This window comes from Acyrthosiphon pisum, chromosome A3, assembly GCF_005508785.2.
Source record: "Acyrthosiphon pisum isolate AL4f chromosome A3, pea_aphid_22Mar2018_4r6ur, whole genome shotgun sequence".
In the NCBI taxonomy this organism is placed as follows: domain Eukaryota; kingdom Metazoa; phylum Arthropoda; class Insecta; order Hemiptera; family Aphididae; genus Acyrthosiphon; species Acyrthosiphon pisum.
Window position 1 is genome coordinate 40,906,835 of NC_042496.1, and position 18,970 is coordinate 40,925,804.

The 18,970-nt window shown below is 25.8% G+C and overlaps 1 protein-coding gene across 1 annotated transcript; it reads right to left on the bottom strand.

The window, feature by feature from the left end:
* Positions 1-1,926: 1,926 nt before the first annotated feature.
* LOC100574950 (D(4) dopamine receptor) lies at positions 1,927-16,830 on the bottom strand. The gene is made up of 5 exons (XM_016807378.2): positions 16,684-16,830; positions 13,687-13,811; positions 12,193-12,301; positions 11,033-11,247; positions 1,927-3,364 (listed from the first exon to the last, which is right to left on the bottom strand). Exons 2-5 carry the CDS (start codon positions 13,712-13,714, stop codon positions 3,168-3,170), a joined length of 549 nt encoding a protein of 182 aa, XP_016662867.1. The 5' UTR covers positions 13,715-13,811; positions 16,684-16,830; the 3' UTR covers positions 1,927-3,167.
* Positions 16,831-18,970: the final 2,140 nt, after the last annotated feature.

Here is an 18,970-nt window from a genome sequence, read left to right on the forward strand (position 1 = left end):
TCAAGACTTCACTCGCTAAATCACCTCCCGAGTCACCCTGTTATTTAAAAGCATTCATTGCAAATACAGAATACAGGTTATTCTATCGTTGGTAAATGTAATTTCTTTAAAAAAACTAAACAAAATATTTAAATTGTTCAGGTTTAAACTTTATCTTGCGGAGTACTGAATAAAGTCTATAACTAAATGTTACACTGTACGAGTGTAACATTTAATTAAATCGTACTGAATAATATAAGTCTAATATTTGGTTTATACCATAATCTATAAACGTATAGTGTATAATATTTTATTGTATGTATATTGTATATGCCGCAACCTCTTGACTTTCTCAGTTTTGATAAATTTCGTGAAATATACAATTAGTTCCTTCCATTTCACGAAATTAAACATAATTTTTGACACGTTGCGTAATTACACAATAAGGTCCCCACACTGTAGCGGTGGCGGTGGCGTTAAATTCTATTGTTTTGGCTTTACCGCCGCGGTGAGTGGTGAAATGTGTCCTGCGACAATATTGGAAACAGACACGGACATCGCGACATCTACTCATAAAATGTTATAAAATATTACATCTATTACCAAGAATAATTAGCTTTAAAATTTAATAGATACTTAGTTTAAAAATTAATTTAAAAAAATTATTTTCTTTTTTATTGCGTACGTACGTTTTGATAGGTAGGCCATAATAACGTACAGTTTATTAGCACTCTATATTATTTTATACAGCATAATACAAATAGTTAATCGAATTTTAATTTTATTTTTACATTTCAATTAAAAACTTTGTTTTATAGTCGTACACAATTTATATACTTATATTAAAGTTTTACAATAATAGCGTATGTACCTACAAGTGGTTATTGGTACAGGGTTGAGTGTTTGACTTAATACAAAACAGAATAATCTGAATAAGTTAAGTCACCTAGAAATTACACTTTTTGAAAGTTTGTTGAAAGAACTTTGTTCTTTTTTAGATTTGATAGTCATTTAAAATCATTGATTACGATAAAGAAGATATGACAATTTGAAGTTATAGCGCCACCTTTTGATTTTGAACCCATGTTAATTGTAATATATTATATTGATAAACACAACTCAAATATTTTAACTTTTAAACATAGATTATCCCACATGTAATAACAATAATTTAAAAATCCACGTATTATATTATTTAAAACAATTTGTATACAACTTTAATTGATATGTATATTTAGAAACGCCAATAACCTTAGTTGAGGCGTATAAATAAAAATAAAATAATAATTTTAACTTTAAAGCTAACAATATTTGTTTACACACTTAACATGAATATTTAACCAAATATTAGTTCAATTATATTTAAAAAAAACATCGTCATTGATTATTTAATATAATATAATATAATATTCAGATTATACATTTCACCGTTATCCATGTTTCTCGTGAAATATTTAGAGATTTTTATATAATACAGTAAAAATAATATAATTAACTTTGTTATCAAAACTTTTAGTCACCTACTTACAACTTACTATATAACAAATTAATAAAATAAAAACTTCTATCAATTCAAAAAAATGAATGAAAACAAAAATGTTAACTATGTATTATATAGATTGTAAATATGTTTGAAAATTATATTAAAAATTAAATTATTTATAAATAATAAATACCAAAATAGGCAATTCATCGAACTGTAAATATTTAAGTTTTTTTTTACTTTCTTAAATTAATTTCCCAAATTATATATTGTAACTATATAGGATTATACGAATTAATTCAGTATCGTCCGGTTCGAGATCATATAAAAAAACGCTTAGGTTCTATACGCTGTACATTTATTTAATTGAACATCAATTTATTCGTAGGTACGTACTTATAAACTAAAATATTCTAACTCAATATCCAAGATTTACAAAATATTTGTATTCAAAGAATTTAAAATTATATTTACATCTGTGTATTTAGGTCATGTATAAATATTATTACGTTATAGCTTAACGTAAATAGGATTCAAAATGTGTAACACATTTTACGAGATTTTATGTATATATACATAATGTTATAATATTATGAATATTACATACGACAGAAAACAATAATATATATATATATATAATATGTATATGTATGATGGTATAAAAAAACCGAGGAAATAGTATTATATTATATTGAAATAATAATATTGATTTCCTATCGGCAGTTTTACTCTCGGCCAATACGAATTTACTATTCGTTCACACCTTCCTTGCACCTATCCACCTATAATAATGACATATACTATTTTATAACCCACGTCAAAAAAAAAAAAATTTTTGACTGACGAAGCTATTTGTACCTATATAATATTATAATATTGTATTCGACTACGCGTTTATATCATCATCATTATAAAATATTTTATATAAATATAATATTGGTATCTTTATGACGATATTTGTTGTCCTAATGAATAAATATTGTAATATAGGTACAGTGGGCGAATGTATGGGGCCTACCTATACATTATTATCCATAGTTTACGCAGGTGGTCGGGTCGGAGAAATATTCTCACCGACGACGCCACCGCTATTGGGTTTACTCAATTAGTCCGCTGCCATCGGCGGCACGCGTTTTCCATAGAATATAGTTGTTGTTGCCGCCAGCATACATTACAACCGAGCTTTTACTACCACCATTGAACACTTGTATACCACGTACAAGTAACATCATTAACGTTTTTAAGCTCCGCGAGCAGAGTAATAATAATATGTCGACGAAACTATATTATTATTATTATTATGTGACAATGTTTCGCGGACGTGCATACGTATAATATATAATTTATTATTATCATGCGAAAACTGCAATAATTTTGTGTGCACGCCATGGACGATGGGACATTTTCTCCACGCAATACGTCATATGAATACGATTTTCAAGATAAAATAATTTATTATTTACGCGCCGCATTATACCAACTAAGGTTTTTAATTTGGTTTTCTTTTATACCACATAATATTATATGGATATTTAGTTAGTATATTTATAATAGTAATCCCGCTCATATTCATACTTGCAGTGGCGTCATTTATTAAGTTTATTCTACATGCTATTATATAGACCATCCGATTCATCAGATCATTATGCGTTATAATATATAGAAACCTAAAAATGGCTACTTTACAAATATAATAACCTTGATCTTACCTGTGAGCCGCCACGTACATTTTGAAGTACACCAAAATAAGAGCAGCACAGGGACCTATGAAGGCGATCAGTAACAACACCAGCCCGTGTGTTTTTTCCAACATCGCCACGGGAAACTTTTCGTATATCAGCAAGTCCTTGAATAACATCGGTGACGCCAACGCAGCTGATATGCTCCAAACCGTACCTATGACTGAACATCAAGTGTCAATTAACAAAAAAAACTTTTTAAAAATATTCACTATTATTGTACTAAATAGCAATGATAATTTAAACAAAAAGTATCAATTTTATATAATATTGGATTATATGATAATCATAATTTACATAATAATTATTTGCTCTATTTAAGAATTTCATAAGCTCTGTTACTTAATTGTTTTTAATTATTATTATTTATCAAATCCCTGAAATTATTATCATTATTGCACCTCGACAATAACTTAATGATAATAATAAATATTTAAATTTTAAATAAGGAAACCGTGTACAAGTATAAGAATATTAATAACAAAAATGTATGAATTGTTAATTTAATTCATTCATCAGCTGTTATAATATTTTATTGTATAAAATATTAATTTGTGTATTAATTAAGAGGTTGCCATCTATAGTGTAATCCTCGCTTCTTCAAAGAAAACACGATCAAATAAATTTATTATATCAGATTGAAAGATCCAAAATATGAATGACTTAGGCGAGAGAAACTTGGATAAGACGGAATATTAATTTGTGATCAAATATTCTCAAAAAAATTATTTATGGAATATTAAAAATAAAAATAATTTAATGCACGACCGTAGACTATTCTGAATTAAGATAATTTTAAAATATTTAGATATTTTAAAAGACTTAGAGCCGTATGCCCGTATTCATAGTGGATGCGTATTAGTTAGTAATAAGTATTGCTTTTTTAGTATCCATTTTTTTTTTTTTTTGAGAGAAGCCTCATTGAAAATTTAAGACCCAGGATCTCAATGATTTAATCCTAGTTTAATTTAATGTCATACTTTCTCTCAACAACGTGAATGTATGTGCATAATGTGAATCACCACTTTAAACAAGTAAATGCTTCTAAAAAATATTTAGAAATATCTAATATTATGTTCTACAACAAAATATTTCTTTAATTCAATACATTTCAATAGTAAAATAGGTATTAGTAAAATAATTAAAACCATAATAGTAAATTATTGTATTGATTAGAATCATCATCCAGATAGGATCATCTATTGAGCTAAGAGGCATTAACAATACCTCCAATTTGGACGAATTTTGTTGTTATAAAATGTATCAGGATTTTAACAAAATATATACCTAGTGTATAAAGGTTCCACCACTCACTGCAGCAGTGACGGTGGCGGTGGCGGTAGCGGTAAAACGAGTCCAGACACAATTTACCGCTACCGCCAAAACAAAAGTATTTTACCGTCTCCGGTGCAGTATGGGGACCTTAATAAAATTACATTTGTATCTTTCTAATAATATTGAAGGGACATCCCTTCTCCAATTTCACATTTATAGATCCACTATGTCTGAATAGCAGCTATGTTTACTGTAAAAAATGCTCATGCTAATGTGATTAAAGAAATTCCATGACTGAAATGAAATGTAATACCTCATAATAATATTAAAATACGAAAAACCATCAAACGTGAAATATTATTATCATTTATCCGTATAGTTTACAAAGATTTTATTAAAAGTAATCATTTCATAAAAATGACAAAAAAATAACAAACCTCACAATTTTAGTGAATATGAAGATAACATGATAATAATTAATTCATGGTTAAATTAGGTACCTACCTAAAATTTAATCTAGTATTACCTATCTAGTATAACCTATTCAACATTATGCAATATTTTGATTTTAAACTTCAAACCATTCAATGAACATACACAATTTTTTATATAAAATGAGATGAATTCATTTTTTTTTAATAATTGTAAATTAATAATAGATTATTTTCTTTACAAAGAATATTTATATTATTTCTATGTATTAAAAAAAAATGTAATTTACTAGTTTAATTATAGTATGATGTTAATTTTATACTTACATCATTCACCAGGACCAAGTTTAAACGTAATAAATCTGATGATGGTAATGCAACTTTTTAGATACAATAAATATTATATTTCTATTTCAATAAATTTGAGCTTCAAAAAAATTCAAAAATTGTCAAATAGTATAACAGAATTTTATTTTAAAATATAACAATATAAAACTAATGGATTAGAATACTTTAAAAACATTGTGAAGTTAATAATATTTTAAATCCTTAGATATTTCATTAGTTAATAATTATTAAATGGTGTTGGTCAGTATATTTATAATTAAAACGTTAAATTTAATATATTTTATAACTCAAAAGTCGTAATAATATTATCCTTCAATAATTAATATACTCCTACAAATGTATACATTTTTCAATTATTATTTAATTATAAATAATTAACTAAATATCTCATTATTTAAATTATGATAAGTGCGTATAATTCTGGAGAGATGCCTATATAATTTTAGATAATTCTGAGTGATACCAGAAATTCAATAGTTTTATGAATTTTGTTTTAGTTTACATTTCCTGTTTTCCATTAAAGCTCATTCCGCTATAGAAGAGTAAGCCATATGTTTTACATTGCACGGTTACTGATCACATGTACACATTATAATTATATGGAAACTACTTTGAAAATATAGTTTTTAAAATTTTTCAGTTATAACTTATTTTTGAAGTAAAAAACAAATAATAGGTACCTTAAAATTTAATTTAACTCTATTTTTAAATTCTGAGATGGAAAGATGAATGTATTTATTTTAAAATGATGAGTTTTTTTTTTATTATTATTTTTTTTTTTTTTGTATTCGACGTTGTCATTATGAGCAGTTTAATTTATTTAACTTTGAAGATAGTTCTGGTATAAAATTAGATCTATTAGGTATTTTGAGAGAAGTTAAAAGTAAAAAATTCCCAGTACTAACTATTTGGGAAAAAACAAAAAAATAAATGTATACAGAATAAATGAACATTTTTATTCAAAACCAGTTTGACAAAATCGATTTTGTTTTTTATTGAAACTAAATTACAAATAAGTAATAACTGTAGGGACTTGATTTTTTCAAAAAATTGTTTGGTTCTTTTTGTGCTATTTGTAGACATTTAAAATGTTCGACTTTTATTAGATTTTTTTCGATTTAAGTATAAGTTAATATTTGTTTGTTAGTAAATAATTTGATAAATCAATACAAGATATTCCTTATAAGATGTTCTTATCAAAAATATCGTCAACATATTAGATTCTGAGTGGAGCGATGAATGCGTATTGATTTTAAAAAATGTATGTTTTATTTTTTTTTTTTTTTGTGTCACCACCGATTGAAACGGATTTTCTTCAACAGTATCTTGTTCGATGGGAAAGTGAATCTAGTTGGTGCATTCAGGAGGTCAACATTTAAAATTCCCAATAGTTTTCAAAAGCGCCGGAAAAAACAACATAACAATTAAGGAAATCGGGAATTTTTATGCAAAATCGATTTTGGTTTTTGGTGTAACTAAAACAAATGACCGTAGATACATGAATTTTCACTGATTGGTTATATTAATTTTACTAATTTACACTAATTTTATAGTTATCTATAAACGTTGATAAAAATGTTGATGTTCTGTCAAAAAGTTTCAAAATTTAAAACAGTAGTTCTCAAAATGTGTACTGATATAAATTTAAAAAAATTCAAAAGTCCATAGATACAATTTCTTTTATAGCTGTTTGAAGTTTAATATCACAAAATTGTCAAAAACTTGCATTATTTTGTAAATAAAAATGTAGAAATTGTATTTTATTGTATTTTAATGATTTATCATTGAATTCAAATGTATCCATTATACCTAAACTATTACCTCTACTGTTACCTCTTAAATTATGGGGTACACTTGACATCTACAACCATATAGCGTAACGTCTACCCTGGTTTCTATTTCTTCGAGGTTTTCCCTAATATTACTAAGAAATTTGAATATTATAATATCATATATATATTTTTAAATATTTAGAACATATTCAGTTATTATACCTACAATTCATATGTTATTTTATTTACATTTACTGGCTAGCCTTTTGAATAGAAAAATATACACAGACTTCTAAATTGAATAATATAGATACAACTTTACAAGTTACGTTAATTTATAATATATGCATTAAATAGACATAACGTTAAGAGGAGGGGTTTAAACTTTTTTAAATATCCCACAAATACATCATTGTAATAATATGCATAACCCTGTTTAGAATCTATAATTATATAGTACTATTTAATAAATTCATAAATTAAACTATATTCGTGCATCTTGTTTTTAATTTCAATATTAGATAATATATGAATACAAAAAAATGCAACAATTTTCAACACTGAGTATAATTAATTATATTAATTAAAACTCCTATTACTTAACTGATAATTAACTGGCCTTTTAAATATACAACATCAAATACGTGTGATTATACAACACAGTTAAGTTTCAAAGTTTCATTATTAATGAATGATTTTAATAATACTACGCTATATGCATTACACAAAATATTTATGTACTGTGTAGAGTTTGTATTTAAATACAAATTAATTATCATTCAAATATAATTATACATTTCTAATTTTGTTTTGTTTTTGGAACAGATAGTTTTTAATTCGAATATAAATGTATACGTTATTAAAAACGATCATCGTTGTATAACTTCATACTTCTTTCTTTAAATACAATTTACAACTTATACATTACATAATAATTATGAATAATAAAAAAATATTCCCTCATAATATATATTAGAGCATTGATGATAACATAAGACAACATTTTCATTTTTAACCTATTTTTATAAGACCCTCGTTGTAAATACTGTACCTACAGGCGTTATAATCAATAGTTAAACAAATAAAAAGGTGGGTAAGTGGATGTCGCTCTGCTGTACAGTAGGTTACAAGTGGGTCACTGTATAATGGTAGTATTAAATTTGAATTCAATGATATAATATCACTGTATAAGAAAAACGATTCTGAGCGGAGACGGTTGGTCAGTCTAGGTATTAGACATACCTATTATAGGTATACTTATCTATAGTATCTATACTTATCTATAATATCAATAATAAATTTCAAATTAATCATATCACAATACCATTAGGTAACGCGTTATACATCAACAACAAACCGTGGTACTATCATAGATATATAATAGTATACTTTAGAAGTTTCAAGTACCCACAAATAATATTATACAATCACAACAAAATATCTAAAATAGTTATTCCAGGTTTTTTAATATGTAATTTCGTCTAAATTTGAACTTAAAATTATTATAAAAATAAACTGTGCTTATGTATTTCTTAGAATTTTTGGTAACAGAATTAAATATTTGCGTAGAATCTTGTTTTAAATGTTCAATCCTTAGATATAAAAGTTGAACATTTTATAAATTTTTAACTACAAAATAATTATTCAATTTTAAATTTGGTAATTTTTGTCAAGATTTTAACTTCAAATGTTTATAAAAAAAAATTGTGCCTATGTATTTTTAATATTTTTCAACTGCTATTGTAACAATGTATTAGAGCCCTGTATTAATTTTTTACACTTTTTGGCAATATAGATAAAACTTTTATTTATAGAAAGTTGATATTTATAGAAAAAAAAACTAAAAAAAAATAAAACTTACAATGTCCGTAAACAGCTCAAAAAGAGTCAAATTATTTTCAAAATTTTTATCGTATATAGAAAATGCTAATATAAATTATTCAGTGAAATTTTCAGTTTCTACAGTCATTCGTTTTTTAATTACAACAAAATAAGAAAATCGTTACGTAAGAAATCGAGTAAATGCCAAAATGATGTAAAAATATGAATTTCAAACGATCATAAAAATTTATTTTGAGTTTCTTATATACATTTTTTTTTATAAAGGTAGATTATCCTATAAGGAATCTTGTATTACATTTTAAAATCTTAGTTTTAAAAAGAAAAATTTTTACGAATTATAAACTCAAAATAATTAGGTAATTTTCGTGATTTTTCCATATTTTGTCAATTTTTAAACTTTAAATGCTAATAAAAAAAAACTGTGACTAAGGATTTTTAATATTTTTCAAATGTCATTGTAATAATATAGTAGGAGCCTTGTATTAAATTTTCAAGTATTTTTACTCAACAAATAAAGTTTTAATAACATTCATAGAAAAAAAAACTAATTAAATTGGAAACTGAAATTGTCCGTAAACAGCTCAAAACAAATCAAAATATTTTGAAAATTTTATCATGTATAGAAAATGGAAATATAAACAACCAGTGAAAATTTCATGTATCTAGTATCTACAGTCATTCGTTTTAATGTTACACCAAAAACCAAAATCAATTTTCTCGAAAACAGATTTTGCGTAAAAATTCCCGTTTTTCCTTAATTTTTCTTTTGTTTTTCACGGCGCTTTTGAAAACTATTGGAAAAATGTTACTTTTGACCCCCCAAAGTACCAACTAGATTCACTTTCCTCTCAGAAAAGGTACTGTTGAAGAAAATCCAAGCACTTTTACTGTCCTAAAAGGTGATGACAGACACAAAAATAAAAAAAAAATAAAAAAACACACATCATTGTAAAATCAATACATTCATCGTTCCACTCAGAATCTAAAAGAACATACTGTATTAATATGAAACGTAACGCTCGTATTACTATATTTTAAATTGTAAAACCAATGGGGAGAACGGTATGATGGAGGGCAACATTTAAAATGATTGCATTATTGGATGATAGAGCATTAATAAAATTAACAAAAATTATTTTTATTTTATTCTACTGGCGGAAAGAATATAAGACGATTAATTAGAAAGTGATGAGGGTCACATGCAGCCCCTCCACAGTTGGGGAGGGTACAGTATGGAACCTGGACTGTGGTAGAACTTCGGGTTTAATGCATGATTGGGTATAATAATATTATGGCCAGTTTGTAGCCTGAAGGTGTATTGAACAATAATTCCGAGACTAATCTTTAAGAGATGAAACCACGGATGAAGGGAAGGGGGGAGTTTACGTTTTTTTTTTCTTTTCAAAGCAGAGGCGTAAGACTGGCATATTTTCTCATTCGAGCTTCCATATGTAATTTCTGGGTGAATTTACGGGTTAGTGGGCGTTGCGTTATTAACATCATATTAAATAATATGTATTATCAAACACATTGTCGTGCCTTAAATATAGAATTCGAGCTTAAAAAATCTTATTGATTTTTTTTTGTAATTTAAAATTTTACACATATAGACAAAAATTTGTAAAAATTGGAAATTATGAAATAATTATAAGCCTAGTGTTTAATATTTTCCTCATCTAAATTTACACTATAATAAACCTGTTTCTAACTGGTATTTCAATGTTTTTGAATAAGTATTTGAAATATTCAATATAACGTTGTAATAAATGTTTGAATTGCCTATTGTTGCACCTTTTTTAATTTTTTTTTTTTTTTAATGTTCGTTTTGTTTATTTAATATATTATATATTGGGTTATCAAAAGGAGTAAACTGTATAATGAATATCAAACTGTATCGAAAGATTCCGATTATGTAAACCAATTTATTAAATATATTTTTTGAAAAATTAAAAAAACAGAAGATAATTCGGTCGATTTTAAAAATTATTTTTATTTTATTGTAATTTAATTTTTTCTAACTTTAACCAATTTTAGCCTACTGTATGCCCACTCGTTTAATAATAATAATTTTAGAAAAAATTAAATATACTCCAAACAAAAATGTTACTTAATAATAAGTTCTCATAAATCGCTATGTTCAAATATTAACAGAGAGATACATACCTAAAACGCTTTTTTGCCTAGTGACATTTGTCGCGTAATGGAGAGGGCTGAGAACTGCTGTGTATCTGTCCATTGCTATCACCAGTATTGAAAATATTGTAGATGTTGCCACGAATACGATCATAGCTTTATTGATGGTCTTTATACCAGATATCAGTAAAGGACCGAGGACGGTAGATGACAGCAAATCGGAAGCAATTAAACTACCGACGAATCTGTAGTATAAACATAAACAAACGTTAAATAATTAATATTCATCGTTTACATAATAATTATAACAGTTACCATTAAATATGGTAAAATTGGTGAAAATAGTAAACACAAAATGTTAAATGACAAGCATACTAAAAAAAATCAAAATTGTAAAATTATTTATAACATCTCATTTACATACAATAATTATAAATTTATGTATATCATATACGAAATATACAACCTTGATTATAAATAACTGAGTTCGACAAATATTAATTTATTATATTTTGATCTTATAATTTATAAAACTGTATAGGTACATATAATGCTAACATTTTCAGTAGTAATAAATTATTATTTATTATTATATCATAAATATTTTTTTTTATCAATTTACCGAATAATAATTTTGGAAGTTTAATTTGGAAAACATAATTAAACATACTGTACTTTGGATTTTTGACCAACTCCCATCATCACGTATTTAATTTCAATAAGAAAAATATTTATAATAAAAGTTTTTTTTTATGATATTATTAAAGCTGTACCTATATAATTAATTCATTAAAATGTTTATTAGGTTCTGAAGCTAATCAGAGGGAAAAATAAAGAATCAAATTTAATAAATTATATATTTTAAAGAGCATTCATGACTAAAATTCAATTATCTTTCTATATAACTGTAATTTATCAATATGAGAGTCTTAATTTAAAATCTATATGCAGTACAGAAGAAAATATTTAATTGTATTAAATATGTAATTCATATGCAGCCATTGGAATGACTATTAATATTATTATTTATTTCTATATACCAAAATTCAATTATAATATATTCTGATATTCAACACAGTTATACTTTTACAAATTATACCATACAATGTTAGCTAGATAATGAACACTAGAATAGCATCGTTTGACTGTGTTTAATTAAAATAACAATTGCACAAAGTAAGCAACTTGACCTGTTTGATGGAGATCTGAGTGAAGGCTTCTTGTAGAACATAACTAGTACAACAATGTTTAAAAAAGCTCCAAGTACGGCTAAAAACCCAACGCACGTAATTTTGACCACTGTAACGAAAATAAAAACAAACCTATAATAATTATTTTTATAATAATTGTGATAAGTACAGAATAAATGTAATCAAATATAGTAAATAATATATAATCCACACAATGTATTCGTCATATTTTTCTTCCAAATCAAAAGTATCTGAACATTGATACACATTTTTGAGTGGAGAATAAACCCAGCAAATTTATTTAAACTCAAAATATTTTCTCAGTAGCGATAACACATTCATAGAAAACAGTATTGGAAACTTCGTAAATATATTGTAAAATAATTAAGAAATGTATACAAATCATTCATCGTATCTCAATTGATAAATTCAAACAATTAACCATACCTAACTAGTAACTGTGTGTTTGCAATTTTCTACACATTATATATTTTCACTGCCTAACTTAGTCCCGCTTAAGAACATCAATATTATATTAATATATTAATCAACATTAAGCGTAAGACACTTAACATGTTACAAATTAATTGTACATTATATTATATTCAATGGGATGCTCAATACTAGTTTTTAATAATTATAGAAAATTCACGAAAAATTATTTTTAAATGAAGTTAATTATTATTATAATGATGAATAATAAATAAAAAAAGAGATAAATCCAGGGCATAGGAAATTATAAAAAAACAAAGAAATGGAAAGTAGTTAAATATAATACATAGCAGGTACTCATATTTTACCCGCTATATTCTCTCTTATAGAAATCCAATTAACTAAACAGCTTGATTTTTAATTCCCGTCCAAAAGTGAAATCTTGTTTTTTATTATCCATCGAAACTAAGAAAATCGTGTTAAATGCTCATCTATTTCGACCTAATCCAAAAATATTTTTTTTTCTGATTAATTTTCGTATGTTTACATTTCCGACAACACATTACCTACATAATCGTGTTCAACACTCGTCTATTTTGACCTAATTCAAAAATAATTTTTTTTTTCTGATGCATCTTCCTATATTTACGTTTCTGACAACACGTCATCTACATTACACAGTAGCGTTGAAACTAACTGAAAATGTCAAATATTCAAACCAAACCAAATGTATAAATGATTGGTTCAAAAATCAAAAATTTCTTTGATTTTAACAAAGAACATTAATAAAAGTTAAGCTAAACTAAGTGTAAATACACTATATTTTGTTATTTTTGTCATAATATTATAGAAATAGTATTTTTTTAAGTTTTTATAATTAAAAAAAAAATAGATTTGGGTTAGAAAATCTAAATAATTAGATTCTGTTAGGGTTCGAATGAAAATCTGCAAGTTCAAATCGATTAGATTTCGTTAAATTTTAAAAAAGCTCGGTTCGTCCCCGAAATTTAGGGTTCATAAATTCACTAATGTGCGTTCTTAATTTATGTAATATGACCTTACCATTGTGCCAGTCCTGGTCAACGTGCATAATGATTCATCCGTGGCCAATGGATGGTACTCGGCATTTTAACTACTCGAAATCCTGCATCGATGATACCCTCTACATGACTTTAAATTTCAGGTACCTATAATTAGTAGAATACAAATATGCATAAGTTTATCTTATAATAGTATTACAATTGATCATAAGAATTATTGTGCACTGAGAATGTCGAATGATAATATAATTGATATCGTAAAATGACAATGGCATACGCAATTCAATACTAATCATTATAATATAATAGCCAATAAGTTTCGTAAGTTTTTAATTGTTTAATTAGGTACACAAAAGGTTACAACAAGTAGGCATGTAAGTAACTATTCGGTATTATATGTTATGTAGTAATAAGAAACATTACAAATTATAACGTAATTCACACGTCGGTGAGTTACTTCATTAATGTTTAACCACAGAGATGGTTGCGTAAAAATAAAATAGGGAATTTAAAAAGAACTATCGTACTTAAAAACGATTTTGAACGCAAATGTATAAACGAAATTTTAAGTTTAAAAACTTGCAATATGTTATTCTTAAACATATTGTTCGACAAACATACTTTTTCATAAAAACTTCATATTGACTTTTTATTGTTAAAAAAGTTATAAATTGTTGTTTATGTGTACTCCAGTACATTAATTAAATAGAGTAAAGTAAATTAATAAATTTCGATACCTACCTACTTCTGTTATACAATGCATCTCTAATAATTGTCGTTTATATTCCTAACGGCTTACCAATATTTTTGATCGTCATTGTTTATAGTGCAAAGAGTACTAGTGGTAATTTAAGTAACAGTTAAACACGCAGCTCCTGACCTTTATGCAAATTTTTATAAAATACGAATTTTATTCTTAATAATAGTGGTTTGATTTTTTTATACAATAAAATTTAGAATATTATTTGTATTCATTTTTATAGTATTTTAATTGCATTCAACACTATTTAAATATAACTGCACACTCATAGAATATTATTAATATATTTAATGTGCGAATTTCACATTATAACTAAAAAAAATGTTAGAAAATATAAACAAATATTACCTAACATAGATATTTATTGATAAACATGACCTTGTTGTGACCCCTTAGCACCACTGGTAGTAACCACCGAAAAAATCGTTCAATGCTCCCTATAGTTAGCATACGCAGTCTTTTTTTTTGTTAGATTATAATTACGTCAAGGTTAATTACTAAATAATATATTGTATATTTTACCATCCTAAATTAATAATATACTTTTTAATCATATTATTAAAGATAATAAACTATATTTTAGATTGTGCGAAGCGACGAATGTATTGATTTCACAAAGATATGTGTATTTTTTTTTAATCTGTTTTTTATGCCTGTCATCACCTTTTCAGACAATAAAAATGCTTGGATTTTCTTCAACAGTATCTTTTCTGATAGGAAAGTGAATCTAGTTGGTACTTTAAGGGGTCAAAAGTACAGATTTTCAGTAGTTTTCAAGAGCGCCGTAAAAACCAAAAGAAAAATTAAGTAAAAACGGGAATTTTTACGCAAAATCGATTTTGGTTTTTGGTGTAACTCTAAAACAATTAATAACCGTAGATACATGAAATTTTGACTGAATATTTATATTTTCATTTTTTATACACCATGCCATTTTCAAAATATTTTGAGTTGTTTACGAACATTTTCCGTTTCCATTTTAGTTTTTTATTCTATAAATATCAATAAAATTGTATTTGCTGGGTAAAAAAGCTTGACAATTTAAAAGAAGGCTCCTACTTTATTGTTTGAAATACAAATGAAAAATATTAAAAATAAATCCATAGTCACAATTTTTTTTTATCAGCATCTTAAGTTCAAATATTGACAAAATCTGTAAAATTCATGAGAATGTGCAAATTATTTTGAGTTAGAAATTCATAAATAATGATCTATTTAAATCTAAGATTTAAAAATGTAATACAAGATTCCTCATAAGTTTGTCCTCAATATTTTGTAGTCAAAATTCATAAAATGTTCAACTTTTATATCTAAGAATTGAAAATTTTAAAACAAGGTTCCGCGTAAATAGGTTAGATATAAATTACTTTATTCACAACAATATCATAAAATATACTTTGTAATATAATAAGCTGAGTGCTGACTGACCGTCTTCGCTCAAAATCGTTTTTCTTATACTTCTATATTATATCATTGAATTCAAATTTAAGCCCATCCATTACAGTGACCCACTTGTAACCTACTGTACAGCAGAGCGACACCCACTTGCCCACCTTTTTATGATAAACAACACATTTCTGGCCTCTTCTTATTTTATTTATTAAAGAGTTAAAGACCGATGTTTGTCAAAAATTCTTAATTATAAATATATTTAAATAATCAACATCACTTTAAACAGAATTTCAATGTATAGCCCAACGAACAAAATTAATGAAAACTCGTATAGTTTTAAATTTATTTGGAAATTAAAGAGATTTTTTAAATAAAAATCTAACACTGAAATAATCTCAAAATATTTATTAATTTCTTATAAGAGTTATAAGTTTAAAACATTGAACTAGATATTATATTGTTAAATATTTAAAGTAGAATCTACACTGTAAATAAAATAAATATAAAATTTATTGATTTGTATAAAAAAATAAAACAATATTAATATATTATTCATCTATTAATTCTTATTATTTGATTGCTATCATCGATAGGACAATTAATTTAATAATAATAGTGCATAAATAATTGTACTTTTATGCATATTACTCAATTTATAGAAAATAAATTCATAATATCAAATAAATAAAATATCCATAAAAAAAACATTTCCTATACATAGAGAACTTTAAAAAGTTATCTATAAAATTATAATAGTATTTTAATAATCTGAATAAAATTGTAATTTTTACTATACAGTTATTATTGTTTATCGCATTAATTTTAGGTCTCTATATTATATTATTATATTCTGCATTAGTAACGTACCATAATTATGCCTTCTATGTCGGCTGTCCGTCTCTCGCGACGGTCGTTGCCATAGTTACCAATATCCGGTGACACTTGAGTAAGGGTGCAGATAGATTTCCCCCTGGCTCTTGAGAATATTTATCCTTTTTACGTCAGAAATTTTCCTAAAACAATCAGAAAAACCATAAACTTTAGAATTGAGCTTAAAATGCAATCTATATACTCAATACCTAGTCTTTTCATTTTTATATTATAAAAAGGCACAATATATTATATTATATTGAAAAAAACTATGTGATAATATATTCATAATATTTCTATTTGTACTACTTTACGGAAATTTAGGTGTCAATAATATTTTTAAGTTCATATAATCTATGGGCTATGTTCGCACCTAAAATTAGTTAAATTGTTGTTCTTTTTCAAGCGATAATAACCAGAGTGTGGATTAGTATACTCACTTGCATATTAATTATTATTCTGGCTGATCGACAACCATGTGACATATTATGTAATTACATTTCAATTTTTTTCATCGTATAGAGATTTAAAAATATTTAACTTTTTTGGTGCATATTACATTTTTAACTTTCATCTGTTTTCTAGACATTTTCGAAATATTTTAAAGAATTATTTTTAACATGAAACAAAAATTATTACTCTACTTGAATATTGGTCTTATATTTTTCGATAAATATCGAAATTAATTTATATATCCAGTTCCGACACTCAGTTTCGATATCTGTAAATGATTTATATAGCTATCGGTATAGGCGTTGGCGCAACTAGGGAGGTGCAAAAGGGTCTTTAGCACCCAAAGTTCTAATTAAGCACCCCTTGTTTTTTAGGTCTAACTATCGTTATTATAGTGAAATAGCATAAATGTTATGTTTTTAAATATATATATACCACTCCATGTTTTAGAGGTTTAGTTGTACATGATAATATAAAAAAACATCAGATATTGGACCATTGATAATACTATATAAGTAGGGCACTATAGATACAGGTATGCTACGCCGCCATTTTGCGACTAATAATGTTATGTGAATTTGAATTTCTCCCCCTTTACTTTATCATTTTATCATTGATAAATGAGTCGCGAAATGGTGGCATCGCCCATTCTATGTAGAGCCTTAATATAAGTTGCGTCAAAATATTTTACACGACGTTCACGCGTTTATCGTTATCGTCACAGTCGAGTTTATTTTCAAAATGCCCGAAAGATAAACCTTCGTTATCGAATATTCTTTGTAGTTGTGATTTCAAGGGAAACTGTCTTTTCAACTGATGATCAAATTCTATTATACAAGTTAGATGAAGCAAAAGTACACGTATGTATAAATTATGAAACAATGTTTGGATTTTCAACAACTTGGAGGGGGATTTCTGATAGCAAATAAGATCTATGTATTTTACTTTTGAGAGGTCAAAATGGAATTTTCCAGTATTTTTCAAGTGTCAAAAAAAACTAAAAAAAAAAAAATAAGGTAGACGGTTATTTTTGAAAAAACCGACATTTTTACACAAAGTTAATATTAGTATTTTCTGGGAATAATAAAGTTCTCAAACTATTTTGACTCTATTTTAGTTGTTTATAAACATTTGAAATGTTTTGGGTTTTTTTTGTTATTTAAATATCGAAAAAAAAAATGTTAATACAAGGTTTCTCATAAGCTCAGAAGTCATAGCTATTCCATAATCTAAACAAAAAGTATAAACATATTTTTACACAAAATAAGATATTTAATCTAAGAATTTTTTGAACTTGAGTTATTTTTTTGTAATTTAATAATACTATTCGTGGGTACTTGAAACTCTTAAAGTATGTTGTTGTATTTTAAACACACGATGTCATTTTGAATTGCAATGATTTAGTCAAAGATTAATTCAACCTACTGTTTAACTAATAGTAAAATCAATTCCTTTAATAGCAATAATATCATAAAATATACATCTTAGTAATTACTAATTAGGCTGACAGACTGTCTTTGTTCAGAATTGTTTTTCGTATGCAATGATTTATTATTGAATTCAAATATAACTCATCGATTACAGTGAACCACTCGAAACCTACAACTGCACAATAGAGCAGTACTTATTTTCCCGCACCTTTGTGTACATATATATTTATGCATATTAAAACATTTTCAGTGCATATTTAGCTGGAGTTGGTGCACATAAATCCACGCTATATTAATTCCTCTATAGTATAAATTTTGTAGAACTTAAATAGGGTTCGACTCTTCAGACACGGATTTCATGGAGACGGGTAAATTTCTCTTCCGCTACCAAAAAAAAGAAA

Coding starts and splice junctions, on each gene's coding strand:
- LOC100574950 (XM_016807378.2), bottom strand. CDS start 13,714: ATGCACGTTGACCAGGACTGGCACAATG. Junction 12,302..13,686: donor TGACCAGGACTGGCACAATG/GTAAGGTCATAT, acceptor TTTTCGTTACAG/TGGTCAAAATTACGTGCGTT. Junction 3,365..11,032: donor TAGGCAAAAAAGCGTTTTAG/GTATGTATCTCT, acceptor CTTGATGTTCAG/TCATAGGTACGGTTTGGAGC.